The sequence below is a fragment of the Poromitra crassiceps genome (assembly GCF_964638095.1).
Source record: "Poromitra crassiceps genome assembly, chromosome: 14".
NCBI classification, from domain to species: Eukaryota; Metazoa; Chordata; class Actinopteri; order Beryciformes; family Melamphaidae; genus Poromitra; species Poromitra crassiceps.
Genome location: NC_139633.1, coordinates 15219328 through 15243004, shown reverse-complemented (window position 1 = coordinate 15243004; position 23677 = coordinate 15219328). Strand labels below are relative to the sequence as shown.

The 23677-nt window shown below is 44.9% G+C and overlaps 1 protein-coding gene across 1 annotated transcript in view; it reads right to left on the bottom strand.

Moving 5' to 3' along the window:
• Nucleotides 1-23677, bottom strand: part of LOC310788810 (CUB and sushi domain-containing protein 1) — a gene marked incomplete at its 3' end in the record, with an annotated part of 351287 nt that overhangs the window by 11867 nt on the left and 315743 nt on the right. The window contains 8 exon segments of the mRNA XM_083650384.1: nucleotides 6108-6293; nucleotides 6691-6867; nucleotides 10098-10283; nucleotides 14820-14996; nucleotides 16361-16549; nucleotides 18807-18980; nucleotides 20134-20307; nucleotides 22371-22544. Coding sequence (XP_083506510.1) covers nucleotides 6108-6293; nucleotides 6691-6867; nucleotides 10098-10283; nucleotides 14820-14996; nucleotides 16361-16549; nucleotides 18807-18980; nucleotides 20134-20307; nucleotides 22371-22544 — 1437 coding nt within the window.

The following is a 23677-nucleotide window of genomic DNA, read 5'->3' as shown; positions in this document are numbered from 1 at the left end:
TGGCTTATGGGGCGGGGCACAGTGGCTCAGAGACACTGGTGCCTACCGCTTTCATACAGACACGGTTCTGGCTCTGGCTCCATTCTGGAGTCTCAGAACCTTGGTGCTTTCTGGCAAACCAGCCCGTGTTCACACCAGTTTAAGCGGAACCAAAGTGGGAGGACATTATTCGGTAGTCCTTCCGTTTTTTAAGTTTATTAATTATTTGGTCTGGCGTTCGAGTGAACCCAGCCTTGGCTCCCTCCGTCGCTACGAGGGTCTGAATCACAAGTCAGGATTTCCGGGTTTCCCCGCACGTTGTGGCAAGCCTCTGATTGGCTGGTTTCCCTGCACGTTGTGGCAAGCCTCTGATTGGCTGGTTTCCCTGCACGTTGTGGCAAGCCTCTGATTGGCTGGTTTCCCTGCACGTTGTGGCAAGCCTCTGATTGGCTGAGTTGTAACGGAGGTTCGGCTGTCGGCGTGCTTAGTGCATCATTCAAAATGTACCGCCCCACGAGTGACTCACAAAAACCTGCATTTTGAAACTTGATTTCGGAACTGCTACTGTAGCATAAATCCCCAATGTTAACTTCTGGTATCAGATGGTCCTGCTGATGGAATCAATTTGTTACATTCCAAAGCATCTGCTATGATGATATATACACTAAGTGATCAACTTTGTGTTTATGTATATCAACTATGTGTTATGGTTTATGCTTTATGATGCTTTGAGTATCATGATGTTTGATGCTCATGATGTTACAATGTTACAGCAGCTCCAAGAGACACTGATCAACTTAAGAGTGTGTGTGTGTGTGTGTGTGTGTGTGTGTGTGTGTGTGTGTGTGTGTGTGTGTGTGTGTGTGTGTGTGTGTGTGTGTGTGTGTGTGTGTGTGTGTAACTCCCTAAGATCCTGATAACCATCTGCATGGTTTCAAACATCTAATAAAGTCGGGGTAATTCTAATCTAACCAGGAGACAGATGGTTTCACACTCCATTGGCTCTGCTATGATGATATACTGTACAGCACAGAAAGGCAGACAGACAGACAGAGAGATACCCGCGCACGCACACACACACAAAACACACACACACAAAACACACACACACACACACACACACACACACACACACACACACACACACACACACACACAATAAGGAACACATAATATTGCATGTCAAAAAAACAGAAACACACAGAAACAAACACACACACACACACACACGCACACACACACACAGATAGATTCACATGAATAGAATGCAGCAATAACCAATGAGCACTCCAGCCATCATTCTAAATATACACACCGTATGGGCGTCGTCTCTGTAACTATCTCTCTGTTTGGCTAATCCGTTTTAAACTGTTTTTCAGCGTCTCTCTCTCACTCTGCTCTCTGTCGCTCTGCTCTGCTCTGTTGCTTTGCTCTGCTCTCTGTCGCTTTGCTCTGCTCTCTGTTGCTCTGCTCTCTGTCGCTCGGCTGCTGCGTGGCCTCGCCTGCTCTATTGGCATGCACGGCGTGGCGCACAATTTGCTCAACTTCGCATCACTGATGTCACTCACTGATGACATCACAATTGCTCAAGTGACCATCACTGATGACATCATCGAGTGCTTGAGTGACATATACATGATGAAATCACAATTGCTCGGGTGTCACAGACATTGTGACATCATCAGTAATGTCATAGACTGTGACATCATCAGTGATGATGTCATAGACATTGTGACCTCATCAGTGACATCAAAAGTTGGGACAAAAATTGAAACAAACAGCCCACTTACTCCCTTTTATATAAGATGATGATGATGATGATGATTTTTGCCCTAATAAAATTCTACACACATACACAAGACAAAGCCAGGTGCTTAAAGTATGTTCATTAATGTTCTCCACTGTACGATGTGTGACTCCAGAGGATCCAAATAAATAATGAAATTAGTGTTTTCTGGACCCTGAAAAACAGCTTGTTAAGGATCAGACTAAAGTTGGCAAAAAGAGGTAAATAAATAATAAAGCACTCGCATTGACTTCAGCAGTTAATATTCCAGACGAATGCTGTATGGCTGCAAGTCTCTAATGCTCCTGTAACTTATTGAAGGTTTCTAAATCTTGATTTCTCTCTGTTCCTCTCTCGCTGTGTAGGTTTCTAAATCTTGATTTCTCTCTGTTCCTCTCTCTCTCGCTGTGTAGGTTTCTAAATCTTGATTTCTCTCTGTTCCTCTCTCCCTTGCTGTGTAGGTTTCTAAATCTTGTGTGTGAGCTGCCAGAACTGCAGGAACTATATAACCAGCGGTGCCTCAAGAGGTCCCTGAAGATCATCAAAGACACAAACCATCCCCACAACTGTTACCCTCAGGGAGGAGATACAGGGTCCCAAAAGCATGCACAAATCGCTTGAGGGACAGTTTCTTCCCGCAGGCCACGAGACTCCTTAACATACACAAATAGTGTAGTAGCTGTACTGTACCGCACTGTAGATGCTACCATTATGTATGTCTAATGTTTAATTGTACGTTTAATTAGGTATATGCTATTTGCACCTGTACGTCAAATACGTCGAATTTAAATGTTTAAGTATGTCCAAAGTATGCACATGACATGTGCAGTGAATATGCCACTGTCTCTGACTTGTCTTATCACTCTACTGCCTTATTGCTTGTTGTGTCTCTTGTTGTTTTTGCACTCATATGCCCTGTTATATTTGTACTATGTTGTAAACGGAGTTCACAGCACAAGAATTTCACACGTGATACCTGTACTACGGAGTGACAATAAAAATCTTGAATCTTGATTTCTCTGTTCCTCTCTCCCTCGCTGTGTAGGTTTCTAAATCTTGATTTCTCTCTGTTCCTCTCTCTCTTGCTGTGAAGGTTTCTAAATCTTGATTTCTCTCTCTTCCTCTCCCTTGCTGTGAATAGACTGGGCTGACTTCAAATGAGACTCTGGAGTCATCACCGCTCACGTACAATACACACGCCTGCTTCCCTCTGTCACGCCTTCTATCCGTCACTCCCTCCCTTTCCTCATCCTTTCTTCCTCTCACACCTCCTCCACCCTTCCTGTTGATTCTTACGTCTACTCTGTCACGTGATCACTATCTCACCCTTCCCTGTCCTCCCTGTCACGTGATCACTATCTCACCCTTCCCTGTCCTCCCTGTCACGTGATCACTATCTCACCCTTCCCTGTCCTCCCTGTCACGTGATCACTATCTCACCCTTCCCTGTCCTTTCCAGCGCGTCTCTCTTGATGCCAGCACACGTATGGCTTTTATGATGATCCTTTCTCTCTCGGTGTGTTTAAACTTTACAGGTTCACCTATTGATTTGCCTCTCATTGTTTCTCCCGTCACTTTCTTCCTCTCTCTCGCCTTCTGTTTTCAACCCCACTGACCCTCCATCTCTCTCAATCTCTCACTCGTCTCCACCTCCCATCTCCCCTTCTCTGGTTCTTTCTCTTCCTCTTCATGTCTCTATCTGTCTCTGTATCCCTCTACATGTCCCTCCTCCTCCCCTCTCCTCCTACCCCTGTTTGTTTTCCACCTCTCCATCCCTTCTCTCTCTCCCTCTCCTTCACTCCCTCTTTGTACTCTCCTACCCTTCTCTCCCCCATCCCTCCTTCCCACTCGCTCCATCTCTCCCTCATCCTAATCCAAGTCTCACTTGAGTCGTTTCTTCAGCCAAGCTACACACTGCCATGGCCTACGACATTCACCTTATGTTCAGACCTTACAGTGGGCCAAATTCTTCCGGGTCCTGTTAACACTTCCGGCGGTCACGGCGCAAAATAAGAGAGTTGTTTTTGGAGCGGACAGTGAAGGGGGTAAAATAAAGAACGTAGCCTACTACTTTGAGCCGGTACACAGCAAGCAAGCGAGTATCCACTGTTAGCCAGGTCAGATAACGTTATCGTCGACAATGACGAGCACTTTCTTGTAAAACATATCTGGACTCCAACAAAGAAAGCTTCAAATAGTTTTCTCTCCTCCGAGTGCTCGAGCCACTTACGTCTTATAAGACCCGCAGACGTTAACGTAATTCCCTGGAATGCGAGACTTAACGAGCCAGTTACATGGCATTGCATTCTTAGACATTGCCGTTTGCTTTTATTTGGTATGTTACATACAATTGGCCAAATGATTAGTTAATTCAGAGTTAGATGATATTGGAGCAGCCAGCCGTTTTATTTTATTTTATTTTTAGCGGAAGTTGTGACACGACCACACAACCGGGTCAGATGGGCGCGGCTACATAAGGTGAATAGAGCAATAGAAAAGTGATGAGAAGAGGAGAAAGAAAACAGAGGAGCAGCAGGCAGAGAGAGAGAGAGAGAGAGAGAGAGCACATTGCCTCTCTCATCTATCCGTTTTCCTCTCTTTCTCCCTCTCTCTCTCTCTCTGCTCTCAGTAGTCTCTCTGCATGTTCTCTCTCTCTCTCCTCTCAGTAGTCTCTCTGCATGTTCTCTCTCTCTCCTCTCAGTAGTCTCTCTGCCTGCCTTGTGTGCTTTTCCCCCATCTCAGTTCAAAGCCTCTGCGACTGCAGGAGCCAGCAGGAGATGTTCTGTTTGTGGGAAGCAGCAGCAGGGAGGATCTCAGCAAATGTTTCCTTTTACTGTTGTTGAGTAACACAGACTAAACTCTAAATACTGTATGGACTGTTGTAACAGACTAAACTAGGGGTGCACCGATCACGTTTTTTGCCACCGATCACCGATTGCCGATCGCCTATGGGAAATATCTGCCCAACCGATCATCGACCGATCACCGATTACTGATCACCGATCACCGATATATAAACAAAAAAAAAAGTTTGGAAACGTCGATTATTTCTCCCCTTTAATAATACCAATTGGCATTGTATTTTATATAGTTGGAAAACCTGATTAGTGATAGGGCTTTTTTTTATTAAAAAATAAATAAATAATAATAATATAAAAAAATATCGGCAATCAGCCGAAATATGGGCAATCAGCCGATCGCATATTTGAGGTAAAAATCGGCCGATACAGATTGCTTGCCGATCGATCGGTGCACCCCTAGACTAAACTCTAAATACTGTATGGAGGACTGTTGTACCACAGACTAAACCAGGGGTGCCCAAATTCTTTCCCATGAAGGGCCAAAACTCAATCTGGGTGGAGGGCCGAGGGCCAAAAATAAACGTTGTGGAATTACATTAAAATGTATTGTGTTTTATAGAAAATTAACATTCTAAATCTAAAATAACATTTCGATATAATAATCTACTTTCTATCTGTTTGGTAATTGTAATAATTTGCAATTGGTTATATATATTTAAAAAAACATCTGCATTTGTGGGGAGCTTAAACATTTAATCAGTAAACACCCCGTTAAAAACAGTTGTATTTTCCACCTTTGTAATCAAGAGAGAAATTTGACTTAATTCACAACTTGAAAAATCCTCAAGGTACTTTGAAAATCAGCTTTATTGTCCATCTTTTGTAAACAATTTGCCATGACAATTTGACAAAAACATGCAATATCGTGGTTGCTAATGTGGTTCCTCCTCTGGTCGTTAAGGGTGCCTGTTCAGAGGGAGGGGAACTGGTTGGAATAGCGTGAACCTCCCACCTCCCAGGTGAAAAGAAGCGGCTGGCTAACTGCCCATGTCTCGGAGGAAGCATGGAGCCAGTTTCGGCTCTCCCCAGATCGGCGGAGGGTGGAGTAGCAACCAGGATAAATTAATTAATTTAGCACTAATGGGGGATAAAAAATGGGATAAAAACTCGGGGGGTGGGGGGGGGTTGGTGGCGTTGGGATCCCCAAATCCGTGGCGGGCCAAAACAAACAGAGCGGGCCAAGTTTGGCCCGCGGGCCCCAAATTGGTCAGCACTGGACTAAACTCTAAACTCTGTATGGACTGTCCCCTTTTAAGACCAACACAAGCATGGGTGCACAGATAGATGTAAAGTCAATTGGTATTTTGCTGGCGGGGGCTCATGGCGTTAAATTGGCAAGTGTGTAGGTTAAGGTAGCAATGACACTTGCATTTGCTTTTGCCCCGCCCAGCACCAGGTTTAAGATAGGAGCCTTTAGCTTTAGATCATCTTGAAGAAAACCTGGTCCAGTATGACTTTAAAGGCTGCCAGTTGGTTCTTACCTTTGCAGCTGGGTTTGGTTTGGTTCCAGGTTCCATCTTTACCACAGCGCAGAACATTCCGTCCAGGTCCTGAAGGTTCCATCAGGTTACCAGGGTTACAGCGGTAGGTCACTGTGTGGTTGAAGGTGAACTCACGCCCTAAATAGATCCCATTGGCTACTGGCCCCGGGTCTCCACAACTGATCACTAAAGGAGGGACAGGATTGGATGGGACAGATCGTGGTCATCATAGTCTGCCCACAAAAAACTTGCTCCTCTACCTCCCACACGTCCCCATCAAAACCTCCTTGTCTGCCTTGCCTAAACTTTACATCCTCTACAAGGTTTAAAATCTCAACAAACATACAACAACCTGTGCAGCAGGAGACTGTCCAGTCCATGTCCAATTTAAACTACAGTGTCGGGACACTAAACTAGAATAACTCTATAACCACTCTAAGTCGCTAACACCAAAACTCCTATTACAGCAGAAGGACTTCTACCAATACAGGTAATGTAACAACAACTACTACCACCACTACTACTACTACTACTACTACTACCACTAGTACTACTACTACTACCAATAAACCTAAAATCCTACCAGCACAGTCAGGCGGTTGTCCTGTCCACGTCCCATTGGTTGTGCAGTGTCTGGTGGTCAGGCCTGATGTTTTGAAGCCGTCCCAGCATGCATAAGCCACCGAGCTGCCGAAGGTGATGCCATCGCTGAAGACAATCCTGCCGTGGGCGGGGCTGCCGGGGTTGCCGCACGACACGGCTGTGGAAATAATCACATTTGAAGCAACGATGATTAATTGTGGCAACGCTAATAATGTGAGCAATAATGTGATGCTGTCACTCACGGCCGTGCTGCCGTAGGCTGGAATAATAGGATTATCACAGGAGTCAGCTGGAAATAACAAACATGGCCTTGAGGTAGTGTAGAAAGGCATATTAATAACCAAAAGGTCATTGGATTACTGCCCAGCACTGAATGGAAAGGGTTTTCTAGTTGTGAGCGAGAGGCTGCGGTGGCTGCTGCTAATACGTATTCACGGGGTGTTCATCACCCACCATCGCTGCCAAAGGGCCCTTGAGCAAAGCAGTAAGCCCTACAGTACGCTGCTCCAGGGACAGTGACTGCCTGTAGAACAGGGACATATTGTCTGCTAACATGTGACAGGGCTCTGCAGAACAACATGTCAGGAATGGCAGCATGTAGAATGCATATCTACTGTACAGTGTAGTTGTGTGCTTGAGACTGTGGCGTCAAATAAGACACATTGATGTTCAATTTCCCAGCTGTTTCAATCGGCTATAGCCAGACTCCAGACTACTAGACTACTGTAGGTTATAGCCAGACTCCAGACTACTAGACTACTGTAGGCTATAGCCAGACTCCAGACTACTAGTCTACTGTAGGCTATAGCCAGACTCCAAGACTACTAGACTACTGTAGGCTATAGCCAGACTCGAGACTACTAGTCTACTGTAGGCTATAGCCAGACTCCAGACTACTAGACTACTGTAGGTTATAGCCAGACTCCAAGACTACTAGTCTACTGTAGGTTATAGCCAGACTCCAGACTACTAGACTACTGTAGGTTATAGCCAGACTCCAAGACTACTAGTCTACTGTAGGTTATAGCCAGACTCCAGACTACTAGACTACTGTAGGTTATAGCCAGACTCCAAGACTACTAGACTACTGTAGGTTATAGCCAGACTCCAGACTACTAGACTACTGTAGGCTATAGCCAGACTCCAAGACTACTAGACTACTGTAGGCTATAGCCAGACTCCAGACTACTAGACTACTGTAGGTTATAGCCAGACTCCAAGACTACTAGACTACTGTAGGTTATAGCCAGACTCCAAGACTACTAGACTACTGTAGGTTATAGCCAGACTCCAGACTACTAGACTACTGTAGGCTATAGCCAGACTCCAAGACTACTAGACTACTGTAGGTTATAGCCAGACTCCAGACTACTAGACTACTGTAGGTTATAGCCAGACTCCAGACTACTAGACTACTGTAGGTTATAGCCAGACTCCAAGACTTCTAGTCTACTGTAGGCTATAGCCAGACTCCAGACTACTAGACTACTGTAGGTTATAGCCAGACTCCAGACTTCTAGTCTACTGTAGGCTATAGCCAGACTCCAGACTACTAGACTACTGTAGGTTATAGCCAGACTCCAAGACTTCTAGTCTACTGTAGGCTATAGCCAGACTCCAGACTACTAGACTACTGTAGGTTATAGCCAGACTCCAGACTACTAGACTACTGTAGGTTATAGCCAGACTCCAGACTACTAGACTACTGTAGGTTATAGCCAGACTCCAAGACTACTAGTCTACTGTAGGCTATAGCCAGACTCCAGGCTACTAGACTACTGTAGGTTATACCCAGACTCCAGACTACTAGACTACTGTAGGTTATAGCCAGACTCCAAGACTACTAGACTACTGTAGGTTATAGCCAGACTCCAAGACTTCTAGTCTACTGTAGGCTATAGCCAGACTCCAGACTACTAGACTACTGTAGGTTATACCCAGACTCCAGACTACTAGACTACTGTAGGTGATAGCCAGACTCCAGACTACTAGACTACTGTAGGTTATAGCCAGACTCCAAGACTACTAGTCTACTGTAGGCTATAGCCAGACTCCAAGACTACTAGACTACTGTAGGTTATAGCCAGACTCCAGACTACTAGACTACTGTAGGTTATAGCCAGACTCCCGGCTACTAGACTACTGTAGGCTATAGCCAGACTCCAGACTACTGTAGGTTATAGCCAGACTCCAGACTACTAGACTACTGTAGTGTAGGCTCTAGCGCTGTTTATCGGTGCCAGCTAGTTTTTACATAATGTGTCATTCTCGTAAGTCTTGAGGCTTCCCATTCCTTCTTGTTGGCCAAGTCACCATCACGTTCTCTATTTGTTATTTTGTTGGAAACCAAAACTCTGGGATGTTTATCCAACCTTGGCATTTTTTTTTATTGTCCTTAGGTTGTTAGATACAGTATTATGTCAAATTTGCGACGGAGGACACAAGAATGCAAACTGGGGAAGACCTTCTGTCTTGCAGTGGCTCTGGTCTGAACTAGTGATCCATCGATCTTTAGGTGCTGGCACAGCATATCGACCTAACAGGCCGGACAGGCATTAGCAACCGACCACAGCACATCTCGCTAATAAGATCTTGACAGCTGACAGGCTCGAACAATCAAACACCAATTGATGGGATTCATTAGTTAGAGCCCTTAAAGTGCCCGAGTGTGCGCTTGTGTGTAACAGAGTGTGGGGCTGTGGGGCTTGTTCATGCATGAGTGTGTGCATGTTGCATTTGTCGACGCTGTATGAATAATCACTCTGGGTGTGTGTGTGTGTGTGCGTGTGCGCGCGCATGCGTGTGTGTGTGTGCGTGTCTGTGCGTGTGTGTGCGTGCACGTCTATGTGTGTGTGTGTGAGAGTATGGACCTCCTTGTGTACGTCTTAGTGATAGATGCTTCATTCTCTCTGAATCAGCCTTAAAACACTATTAGCTTAATGAAAAACAACTGTAGATGGACATAAATAATCAGCGCGCGCACACACACACACACACACACACACACACACACACACACACACACACACACACACGGAAACAAACAAACCACATTTCAAGTCCTGACTGAAACTCATTTAGGTGATATTTATACATGTGCACACACGCACACGGCACACACCTCCATAGTAAAACTAGAGAGCTAGGTGTTATTGTCAGTGTGGATTACAGAAAGGGGGGGGGGGGATACGAAAATAGGTCCAAGTTGAAAAATACTGAAATTCTCTTTTAAGCCATCGTCAGCGTAACCATGTTTAAATAGAAGTTCGAGCTTTCTGTTTTTTCCTGTTGACTGCAGCAGCCGCGCACCCGACACTGCGTTTCAAGTTTGGAGCTGTGCACGTTGCAACCTTCTAGTGGAGTCTATTCTTTTCCGTGGTTCCCCACCTTGACAAACAGGCTGCGTGCCGCTCCAGGTCCCGTTGTGGAGGCAGGTTCTCTCGGCCGAGCCGATCAGGCTGTACCCCGCCTCGCAGCTGAAACGCAGCAGGCTCTTGGTTCTGAACTCTTCCCCTCCCAGACGGGCGCCGCGGGGGGGCACGCCGGGGTCTCCACAAACCCCTGGACTTACACCTGTGAAAGAAAGTGACAAAGACGTTTGTACATACAGACAGCCAGGCAAAACACACACACATACACAAAAAAAACATAGTTAAAGGAACACTTCACCCTAAAAATCGAAAATACATATATTCCCTCTCATCTGTAGTGCTATTTATCCAACTACAGTATATTGTTTTGGGTTAGTAGCCTGGGTTTTGGAGATATCGGCCGCAGAGTTTCTGCCTTCTCTCCAATACAATGGAACTGGATGGCACTCGGCTTGTGGTGCTCAAAGTGCCAAAGAAATACATTTGAAAAACTCAACAGCAATGTCTCACTCCAGAAATCATGACTCCGTTACTCAAGATAATCCACAGACCTTGTTATGAGCAGTTTCATGGAGGAACTATTTTCTTTTGACCGAACTACACCCCGCTAGCTGCTAGCTAGTTCCTACATGAGACTACAAAAGAAAATAGTTCCTACATGAAACTGCTCACAACAAAGTCTGTGCATTATCTTGAGTAATCGGGTCATGATTTCTGGAAAGAGACATGCTGTTGAGTTTTTCAAATGTATTTCTTTAGGGCTTCCAGCGCTAAAAGCCAAGTGCCATCCAGTTCCATTGTATTCAAGAGAAGGCAAACATCTCTGCGTCCGATATCTCCAAAACTCAGGCAACTATCCCAAAGCGATATAGATGGATAAAATAGCACTAGAGGTGAGAGGAAAAATATGTATTTTGGATTTTAGGGTGAGCTGTCCCTTTAATGTCAGTCTCATATTTTTGTTGCTGAAAATGCTAAATATGTTTTTTGTTGACAATTTGTCCACTCAGTGTCTTGTCTTCACACACACACACACACACACACACACACACACACACACACACACACACACACACACACAAACCAAAAACACAAGTGTACTTTGCATTTAGGCGGTACCAGATTGTCGTCGCATTAGAAGCACCGCGCGTGTTATAATATTAGCAGCTTAAATTCCATCGGTGGGGATTTGAGGGAGTTGAACAGGCTACACAGCTCAGGATGCAGCGCCTCTTGCATCTCAATGAGGCTTTCAGCTGCAGGATGGATTCTGCTCTGCCGAGCGTTCTGTGTGGAGGCTATATGTGTCTCAGCTGTTGCGATAGATGTCGACTGTGCACATAATCGCTTGTGGTGCTTGCAGGCCGTGTGTAAGTCTACTGTTGAGCAACACTTGCTACGTGAGTGACATAGCGTACCTACACTCTCAGCACTCCCTTCCCCCGCCTGCTTTAAAGTCAGCTTGATACACAGGCACTTGCTACCTGTGTATCAACCCCCCCCCACACACACACACACAAACTCACTAGCTCCTCCCAAACTCAACTGAACTCCCCCCCCATAAAACTGGAACTCATACTGTATCTAATTTAATGCCTGTCTAACTGGGACTGGTAAATTGATTCCTTGATTCCTTGATAAATTGATTGATTGAATTCCCTGCACATTAATGCCTATTTAACTTAGCCTGTAAATTTCATGTAGATTCAATGTAAACTCTTATCTAACTCTGACTGTAAATCTCATGTAAATCCAACGTAAATTCATATTTATCATCCACAGAACACTTCACCACTCATGTACATATTGTATATATTGACTCGATTTGATTTGATTTGATTGCACTTGCAACCTTGCGATTGCCGTTAGTTATCTTCCTACTTCTTATCCCTGTATATTGATGTGACCGCTACGCTGCATACAGAGACTAAGACAAATTCCTCGTATGTAACTTGCATACTGTGGCAAAAGTGATTCTGATTCTGATTCTGAGTGACATGGCGTCCCCAGAGCAATTTAGAGAGAGAGTGGCATCAGCGGAGGACCCAAATGCGTGACTTATTAGCCAATGAACAGCCAGGAAGGGGTCTCGCGCTACTTTTGAATGCTAAAATAAAGCTGATAATGTACAATTTGAGTAAAAAACAAAATCAAAATCAAAGTACAACACAAACTGTCCATTTTGCTGCAACTCGACAGTGCTGCTTAATCCAGGACCTTACTTCCTGGAACTCTTGAGAGTAAAAAACTGGTCCATTGGAGTGAATGGAGATGCATACTCGCGACTCTTCTACACGGCTCTGAGCACTCCCTTCCCCTGCCTGCTTTAAAGTCAGCTTGACACACAGGCATTAATAACAACATAAGACAAAAGTGACATCACTTCCTTTCTACTGCTACTCTGATATTAATGAGATACTTGATTGAGCCTCATAGGGAAATTCTCTGCCTCCCCAGAGATCAGAGCCCTATGTCAGGTCATGATCATTATATTGACTTAAGAAGGTTATTCTGCTATGATGTCATTTCTGATATTGATTCATGATGAAAATATTGATGATTCAGACCTAGCAATAATACAATATATTGTATAATATACGAGGGCAATATATAGAGAAATATGAATCTAATAAATACAGGGGGGAAGAGTTAACACCGACCGACCAGAGGAGGCGCTAGTGCAGCGACCAGGACACATACCCACAACCCGGCTTCCCACCCGCAGACACAGCCAATCGTGCCTGTATGGACGCCCGACAAAAGCCGGAGGTCACACGGGGGGCGCGAAACCTGTGACCCTGGTGTTGAGTTGTACAGCTCGTCCTTTCTAACCGTAACACCCAGTGTCATTTCACATGTAGTGAACGATAGCCTTCAGTTCCAGCAGGGGTCAGCAGGGGTCAGCAACTCAATAAGTTACACAAATGGTTATTGATCCATACACAGACACTTGAGCTGTCCAGCATATTCGTCTGGTTCTCTGCCTGTTGTACAACACTGACCATTACTTCCACTGTTTAAATGGGTCTATCTTTTGAATAGAACCTTTTCTGTTTTGACTTGAGTGAGCAGCCTTTTGACAGCACTCAACCTGACAGTGATTTTAAAGAGGATCACAGTGCTTTTAGCACTTTTGTTGTGCTTTTAACTAATTGGCTTTTGCCTTGCCTGCTTCAAATTACCTTGAAACCGTGTTCAAGGGTGAAAAGCTTTTGTTCAGCTATCAGGGGGGAGGGAAGGGGGGGGGATTAAATGGTTTATCCCATTTTGCATGCTGAAGGCGAGTCGTGAGCAGGGGAATCACCAGAGTCCTCACGATACGATATAATCATGATACATTATTATTGCGATTTAAAATAAATATTAGGGGCGCACAGTCTATAATGTGTATCTCACTGTAGCGAGCAGCTTAAACCCTTGGCTTTGCGGGGAGGTTTGCCATGTCGATGAATAAAATGATTAAACCTATACAGGCAAATGCAGAGCTGTTCAGCACGGCTGATGGTCTCCCTGTAGCCTACAATATAGAACGTAAACTATCGGTGACGTTCTGATATCATCCACTTCCATGATCTTTAGACATGTTGCAAACACATCCCAGCGTATTGGCCGCTCCTGCACATCACAGCACAGGCTAAATGATGCAACATAAATATACATTATATAAACTCATGGCATAAATGTGTTTTTATTGAAAAAGTTGTGTCAAGTAAGCTAAAGTCTTGCTGGAGTGGACACGAGCAGACATCACAGTGCAACCGTGTGGTTGTCAAACCTCTCACTTCACTATTCACGTTGTATTTGCAAGGGCTATATATAGGGCATCCCGAGTATGTCCGTTACACTCAGGGTTTACATTTCATTTCATTTCATTTGGTCCAATATTAAAATATTCCAGAATTGCATGTTGTATTAAAAATAAATATTATTTATATCTAACACATTTAGCCTGATTTTGTTTGTGTTATTGTAAAAACTTAGCAGCCACTAAGCCTTCTGGGAAATATCCGATGAAGGGAGGGGAGGGGAGGGGTGGATGGGAAGAGTCAGCTGTGGAGCCCTGAGGATGTTGTACATAGACGCTGTTCTCCGTGTCCACTTGTTGCTGACGGTAGTAATAGATCGAGAGCATTATATTTAGCCTCAAGAGCCCTAGCTGCTGTAGCATGAAAGCTAGTGCACTGTAAGCCGCCATGATTGTTATTGTTGCTGGCGGAGAGAGGTGGGGCTATGGCGTCATCGGTTCAGGAAAGATGCGTATGGGTTGTAAACACGGAAATGCAAGGGTGGCGTCTTCAGATTTATTCACTCTTTCAAAAATTTGCGTATACCGGTACTCCCAGAACGTATACTCCCAGAACGCTGGTTCCATCTGGACGAAATGTCTATACGAGAAAAAACTTTAGCGGATACACCTAAACTCGTCTCCGTGTGGACATGGCCTAACAGAGAGTTGAAACAGGCTGGGCCATTTGAAAACTACCAGAATCATCCGATCTCCTGCATGTTGATATCTGTCATTTTTTTGCAGTGTGCAGATCTTGGCGTAGCTTTGAACTTGATTGTGACGGAACGAATAATCCATAAAATAATGCTTTTGATTTTGCAACTCCCTTGCAACCCAGCAGGCCAAAGCAGTTTGTTGACAGTGTAAACAATATACCATATGACTGTAACTGACTACAGATCCACGCTCTGAGGTATGGCTGAAAACCACCGGGCATGCAGATCTGTTTACCCGTGCAGTACGGCGGCGCCCCGCTCCATGTGCCGTCCTCCTGACAGTAGCGTGTGGCATTACCCACCAGCACCCCCGCAGGCAGGCAGGAGTACTGCAGCACTGAACCGTGCATCCAGCCGTGGGCTCCAGGCACGACTGCATTAGGGGGGACTCCGGGGTCACCGCAGGAAATGGCTACAGAGACAGATTGACAGAGAGGGTGTTAGTGTGTGTATGTGTGTGTGTGTGTGTGTGTGTGTGTGTGTGTGTCTGTCAGTGTGTGTGTGTGTGTGTGTGTGTGTGTGTGTGTGTGTGTGTGTGTGTCTGTCTGTGTGTGTGTGTGTGTCTGTCTGTGTGTGTGTGTCTGTCTGTGTGTGTGTGTGTTCAACTATGGATTCCACATACTACTGCATTAGGTGGTACAGCTGGGTCATGGCAGGAGATAGTTAGAGAGAGAGAAGGTGACAGCAATGGAAGGGGTGTGTGTGCGTGTGTGTGTGTGTGCGTGTGCATGCGTGTCAAACTGCAGGTTCCAGATGCTACTGGATTAGAGATCACACATGGGTCCCCACAGGAAAGAGAGAGAGAGGGAGAGAGAGAGAGAGCACGCACACACGCACACACACACACACACACACACACACACACACACACACACACACACACACACACACACACACACACACACACACTATCTCATCTTAAATTTACATTCAGTTCAGCTAGAAAACACAGATGGAGGATGTCTCCTTCTCCCCGCGTGTAGAAAATACATCCCGACCCCAGGATCAAGCCTAAGCACTAATAATGCATTGCATTATAAAGTCTCAACCCACTGTTTTTCTCACATTTTCTCCCCCTGCTGTCCCGGACCGGTCGTTGCTCCACCACCCCCTCTGCCGATCTGGGGAAAGTTGTAGACTAGCACATGCTTCCTCCGATACATGTGCAGTCTCCAGCCGCTTCTTTTCACCTGACAGCGAGGGATTTCACCGACAGGACGTAGCTCACGGGAGGATCGCGCTATTCCCTCTAGTCTCCCCCACCCCCCCCCCCCTCCCCCCCAAAGTGACTTTCCTGACATCGTACAAACAACTGACTGCACTAAAATTAAGTAATATTTGACATTATTGATTTTAAAATACAAATAAAGAGTTAGATGTTTGTCATTTTAGCGAACGTTGTTAATCAATTAATCGACTAATAGGGGGCAGCCCTAGACTATTCACACTCTGCATGCTAAACTTTCTCTTTTTCTTTTTCTAGAATCCCATATAGTTTGACCTGTAGTCAACAGGACGAATATTTGCATATTGGTGCGAAACAATCTATTATCCTCGCTCTCATTCTGTCTTTTTGTCTCATTCTGTCCTCATTTGTCCTCCTAAATCTGTGTTGCCAGCGTCTCTCCCAATCCAAACAAAAGTGCTTGAACAATTACCAAACAAGTCTCTCCCTCCTGGTCTCTCTCTCTCTACTCCCTTTACCATCCCTCCACAAAGAGTTGTGTTCCTCTGCGCTCCAAAACCCCCAACCTCCTCTCCTCCCCTTATCCGTACCTAGGCAGCGTGGGATTGGTCGGTCCCAGCGTCCGTCATGCTGACAGGTGAGGAGGGCGGAGCCCAGCAGGTAGAAGCCTCGTTTACAGTGGATGGCCACAGTCACGCCGTAGCTGAAGACTTCGGGGTAACGTAGTCCAGACTGACGCACGCCGTTCTCCACCTGGCCAGGGTCCGAACAGTTCACCACTACGACAGAATAGGAAAGAACCGACAGTTAACCCAGTAACGACCCCCAATAGAGAAGAGAAGATACAAAACAGAAGACTAAACACTTCTTAAAGGGACAGCTCAACAAAAAACATATTTAGCATTTTCAGCAACAAAAATATGAGACTGACATTAACGGGACAGCTCACCCTAAAATCCAAAATACATATTTTTCCTTTCACCTGTAGTGCTATTTATCCATCTATATCGTTTTGTGTTAGTTGCCTGAGTTTTGGAGATATCGCCCGCAGAGTTTCTGCCTTCTCTCCAATACAATGGAACTGGATGGCACTCGGCTTGTGGTGCTCAAAGTGCCAAAGAAATACATTTGAAAAACTCAACAGCAATGTCTCTTTTCAGAAATCATGACCCCGTTACTCAAGATAATCCACAGACCTTGTTATGAGCAGTTTCATCGAGGAACTATTTTCTTTTGACCGAACTACAGCTGCTAGCTGCTAGCTCGTTCCTGCATGAGACTGCAAAAGAAAATAGCTCCTACATGAAATATGTATTTTGGATTTTAGGGTGAGCTGTCCCTTTAAAGGCAAGCCAAGGATCTACCTGAATACACCTAAAATTTGAATTCCCAAAAATGGTAAGCTGTGAAGTCAGTTATGTATGTCAAGGTCAGAGCAGAATCAAACGAAAAGCCAGTGCAGCCCAACTGTTAATAACCTGCTCTGATTAAAACAGCTTTCAACATGGCCAGTGCTGGGACCCTGTACAGAAGGGGCGCCGCCGCAGAGGACTGAACATAATGTTCAGACACTAACGTTAAACCTTGAGAATGTTCTGCCAAAGTGCAGACAACCGCTCTTTGTTCTGGCATGCTCTATTCTGGGCTCTTCTGATCTTTTCGTCCCCCATGGTGAACATTTTGGATCCGATTTTGACAAATCATTCTGCATCCTGTTTGGCGTCAGGGGGCAGCTGTGGTATCTCTTTACTTGTTTGGCAAAACTTGTGGGTGTAATGACGCATCTCACCACTGCGTCCTCACAATTTCAAAAACGACTCTGACCGGCCCGAGGGAGGAGGGCACTGCATCATCATGTCCACTCATCCATGTGTCATGCACAATATCACAGACACGGCTAATGCCATTTTGAGAAGACAACACAGGGAATGATGTATCTCATCGCCGCATTCCGGGCATGCCGAATTACACCGATTGACCCCACGGGGGCACTACAATTACAGCCGCAAACAAGGTGACATATTTGTTACTGATTGGCCCTGACAGGGACTTCATCACTTGTGGGGGTGGGGAGGGGGATGTAGCATGTTTACAGTCGCCCTGTTTGTCCTGTCTTGTCCTGCCGCATGCTGTCGAGTCCTCTGCAGTTTTCTATCTGTTCTGCTCCCTTTTATTCTGCTCTGCTCTGTTCTCTGGATGGATGGATGCCCCTCAATAAGAGTGCACTTTTCCTCTTCCACATGTCACACAGGGGAGACTGACACTCACTCACATTCAGGTACACATGGGGTGTGTGTGTGTGTGTGTGTGTGTGTGTGTGTGTGTGTGTGTGTGTGTGTGTGTGTGTGTGTGTGTGTGTGTGTGTGTGTGTGTGTGTGTGTGTGTGTGTGTGTGTGTGTGTCTGGCACCCCCTGTGGGAACAAAGAAAGTTTCAGTGTCATAATTGACAGCTGCTGCTGGGAGCCGGGAGGGAGACAGGGGAGGGGGAGAGAAAAACGAGGGAGGAAGACAGAGCAAAGCAAGAATGAATTCTTTGAATGGAAAACCCATGCGAGCAACTATCGATCTGCACCTACGACAGTATCTGTGTGTGTGTGTGTGTGTGTGTATGTGTGTGTGTGTGTGTGTGCGTGTGTGTGTGCGTGTGTATGTGTGTGTGTGTGTGTGTGTGTATGTGTGTGTGTGTGTGTGAGAGGGTCTCTAGGGAGACATGCAGTGAAACAACCATGCATGGTTAGTGGAGAGGAGACAGATGAGTCTGTGGCCATGTACCCCACCCTGTGGGCGTGCATGTGCACACGTGCACGTTGTGTGTGTGTGTGTGTCTGTGTCTGTGTGTGTGTGTGTGTGTGTGTGTGTGGTTACAGTATTTATGAATTTGCTAGTATATATTTTATGAATTTGCTATGATACACAATTACACATGGACCATCCAGGTTGTTGCACAATATAGCTAACTGGCAAGTGCTGATTGCCAGTCTGTCTAATTCTGTGTGTGTGTGTGTGTGTGTGTGTGTGTGGGGGGGGGGGTTATACCTCTGCAGACAGGTAGGGGGCTGCTCCATTGTCCGTTGAGTCGGCACTGAGCGCGAGCATTTCCATGGAGAGTGTAACCCCGGTTACAGGTGAAGTTGACGACATCGTTAAGGTTGAACTCGCTGCCATTGGTCCGTCCGTTGGCCGGGTTGCCGGGGTGACCACAGGTGATCGCTGGCGACAGACAGGTACAGAGAAGTATGGTGAGAGACTGACAGGTACAGAGAAGTATGGTGAGAGACTGACAGGTACAGAGAAGTATGGTGAGAGACTGGCAGGTACAGAGAAGTATGGTGAGAGACTGGCAGGTACAGAGAAGTATGGTGAGAGACTGACAGGTACAGAGAAGTATGGTGAGAGACTGACAGGTACAGAGAAGTATGGTGAGAGACTGACAGGTACAGAGAAGTATGGTGAGAGACTGACAGGTACAGAGAAGTATGGTGAGAGACTGGCAGGTACAGAGAAGTATGGTGAGAGACTGACAGGTACAGAGAAGTATGGTGAGAGACTGACAGGTACAGAGAAGTATGGTGAGAGACTGACAGGTACAGAGAAGTATGGTGAGAGACTGACAGGTACAGAGAAGTATGGTGAGAGACTGACAGGTACAGAGAAGTATGGTGAGAGACTGGCAGGTACAGAGAAGTATGGTGAGAGACTGGCAGGTACAGAGAAGTATGGTGAGAGACTGGCAGGTACAGAGAAGTATGGTGAGAGACTGACAGGTACAGAGAAGTATGGTGAGAGACTGACAGGTACAGAGAAGTATGGTGAGAGACTGGCAGGTACAGAGAAGTATGGTGAGAGACTGACAGGTACAGAGAAGTATGGTGAGAGACTGACAGGTACAGAGAAGTATGGTGAGAGACTGGCAGGTACAGAGAAGTATGGTGAGAGACTGACAGGTACAGAGAAGTATGGTGAGAGACTGGCAGGTACAGAGAAGTATGGTGAGAGACTGACAGGTACAGAGAAGTATGGTGAGAGACTGACAGGTACAGAGAAGTATGGTGAGAGACTGACAGGTACAGAGAAGTATGGTGAGAGACTGGGTGGTGGGGGGGAAATTCATGCAGTCGTGATATTTTCCACCCCTGCAATGCAGCCAAACATAATGAGGCTCTTGAAAGCAGAAGAGGTGGTCGTTGAAAGAGTGCGTTCAACTCTGAAAAGCCTTGAATTTGATCTAATAAGTGATTATTTTTTTCGTCTTATAAATCGATCTCAACATTGCGAGGCATAGCATGTCAGCTTTTCACGTCAAATAAAATAATATGGCATTGCAGTTGAATTGCGAAAGTTATGGTAATCATCAGGTGCTTACGGACGCAGACGGGTGTCGTTCCAGACCACCGATGATCTTGTTGACAGATTCTGACCGATGTGCCGATGAGCCGATATCCCAGCATGCACTGGTAGACCACCGTGTCCCGGTAGCTGGAGCCATCTCCACTAATGTGGCCATTGACTATGGGCTCTGGGGAATCGCAGTGACCAGCTGGAAGAGACAAAATTATCGGGATCAATGCGAGAAAAACAACTTAAACTCCCTTCCCTTTTAAAAACACCCATACTACCTCATTGTTCCAATACTTTTAGGCCTTAAACAAACAACCAATTTTGCTACTGTACTGTAGCTGTCTCAATACTTATCATTTTGAATGTCAAGGGAGGGATGTCAGCTGTGTGACCTTCAAATCATTTTTCCAAGCCCGCACATCTGAAGCCCTATCCATACAGAATGGTTGATGATGAATACACTCAGAGTCCATTAAAATCAGCACATTGAAACACTTTCCCTCAGAGTGGCCTACAAGTGCCGCCTTCTGTGATGACTCTCAAGCACATAAATAGCAGGACATCTTGACAGCTTAGTTTTGGAGTTTCTAAATGCAGGGTGGCAGAGGCAGAGTAGGGTGGGCTGCCCCTGCCATCCTGCATTTAGGGAAATTTGCATATGTTGTCACAGCTGTTGCAAATTCACGTTTGTTTATTCAAAAACCTGAACGTAGCATTTTCCATCCATTATACACAAACCTCTGAAAGATTTTATTTGGATATATTTGGATTCATTTGGAACTTGAAAAACTGAAGGAACATGTTTTCTCATTAGCATAGTTTTCTATAATTATGTTATCTGAAAAGAAAGCAAAACTTATTTCTGCTTTGAGGCTTTTGATGGCTGCTACAGTAACTGTTTTGCCAGCATGAACCTTAGATTGGAGAACTATGTCAAAACACTAGAGAAAAACTAATTAATATGCATAATTCCTGTTTTATATATTTTTTTAAACGATGGGGGCACTAGACATTAGAAGACACCTTGTTTCGGATGCAATAGAGAAAGAATCTAAGGTAGCATCAGAATCCATGAATCATAATGAGAAGGTTGCCACGCTGTGATTTATAAATGCATCACCTCAACTGAGCATCCTGCAATGAAGCCACTTATTCCTGCAAGTAACTCCAGGGCTGGAATCACTGGAGTGGAATGTGCATGTAAACACCGACTTAATCACCACTGTGCAGTGCTTAACTGAAGGCCTAAATCAAGCCCTTCATTTACTGAATAATAAAATATCTCAACAGTAAATCATTTGAGTTACTGAGGCATGTGCAGAGTTTAGCCCATTTGTTGCTGGTTCAGTTTCCATGGAACTTGCCTTGACATCTGCACCAACCTCATGTATCAGTGACGTGCATAACACAGTACAGTATGTTTACTTTTGCTTGGCTGGAAATGATGGTGGTGGTGGTCTCCAGAACTTTTTATGTGGTGTAAGGACTTAAAGGAACACTCTGCCCATTTTCAACCAGCTTTGTATCATTAGAACATCAGTAGTATATCAGAAAACTGTAAACGGTTTTGAAGTCTGTCATTTACTTTGACAGTTATTGAGTGTTAAAGTGTGGACCAGTGACATCACTGGTCCACACTAACTCAAATTAATAACTCGTTAACTCAAATCAACTCTCAATAACTGTCAAACTAGATGAATGATGAATAGTTTGACAGTTATTGAGAGTTGATTTGAGTTAATGAGTTATTAATTTGAGTTAGTGTGGACCAGTTATGTCACTTTAACACTCAATAACTGTCAAATTAAATGACAGACTTCAAAACCGTTTACAGTTTTCTGATATACTACTGATGTTCTAATGATACAAAGCTGGTTGAAAATGGGTGGAGTGTTCCTTTAATTGCAACCTGCCCCATGACCTTCCGCGGATCATAACCCACCGCCATGCAAATTTTCAGTCCAATCCGACCTGGAAAAGTGGTTTCCAGGACTTTAGAGGTGGTTCCAGTACATTACAACCTGCCTATGACCCTCCCCGGATCATAACCCACCATCATGCAAATTTACAGCCCAATCTGACCTGGGGTGGGTATGAGGTGGTTTCCAGGACTTTCCAGGACTTTATGACCTGACCATGACCTTCCCCAGATCCTAACCAACCACCATGCAAGTTTCCAGCCGTTCCAACCTGGGCGTTCCACAATGTATACTGGCATAAATGATCCCATTCACCACTAGTTGAGTTTGAACGGGGCCTTACCTAGACATCTGGTCTCGGCTCCACTCCACAGCCCGTTGGCGCCACACTCCCTGACATGTGACCCCACCAGTGTGTAACCATGGTTACACATAAAGATTGCAGTGGCTCCAAATGTGGTCAACGTCCCCAGTTTGGTACCGAAGGGCGGAGAAGGAAGCTCACCACAGGAGATGACTAATTCATAAAACAAATATAAGATTACATGCAATCACTGAGAGATAACGGCAGTGACAAATTACATACTATTCTGGCTCTACGGGTATAATTACAGCATTCAGTGTTTGCAAACTCTGGGTAGGGACTAAAGGGTGGGTCATACAGTAAGAAGCTGTGAAAAGCTGGCTATAGTACACTTTGAAAACCTTCCCAAGTGAATACAATTTAACCAACAAACTACTTAAGGCTAGAAGATTAGCATCCTGGATTTAAAAATGGTAACTTTTGTTTGGTCGGGCTACACGGCATCTGACTAAATCAGACGCAAAGTTTGAAAACCACCTGCCAACTTTAAGCATACAGACTCCCTTAAACATCATTTCTGGCACTGAGTCTCGCTACAGTGTTATGCTGCCAAATCCTTCGAGCTGCTGCAACATAAGTTAGGTCAACTGAAATACTGGATCATGACAAAAAACAACTGAAAATGCGGTGAGATGAAGTTTGAAAATACAGACTTCAATTTTATAATTTTTCTTCTGGTGTACACATTCCACTTTTTCAATGGAATAATTGTATTATGCAATGCTAAGAAATTCTGCCGCCTATTGGAAAGTTTCACAGTTGTGATGTTCTCTTACAACTTGTCTTTATGAAATAAGTAGCAAAGGCACATTGCAGACTAAACACTGTGTGCGACAAGCAAATCTTCCACTATGGCCCACAATGTCAGAGTGGAGATTTATAATCTCTGTCAGAGGGGAACGGGTCAGACTTCCAACAGTGTTTGGTTCAATGTCAACTATTTCATATTCCATTACTGCAACCCTGAAGAATGAGGCTGACTTTATGAATAGGAAATATTTTTATAACCTCAATGTGTCCACAAACTACCTATTTTTATCAATGAAAAATATCCCCACTGTGTCCTATAATTTGTTCTTCTTGAGATACAGTAAGAACTCAGTTATCAATTTCTTTCCGATAGCCATGTGTTGAAAATGTCAGCAGGAAGTATCAGGGCTTATCATAATTCATTATATTGTCTATGGCTTCTTGTTAGAATATTTGATTATTTTCACCTATTTCTATTACCTTCTAGTTTATATTCAAATGTTATAGGCTGAATCGTCTGCTGCGTAACAATCTTT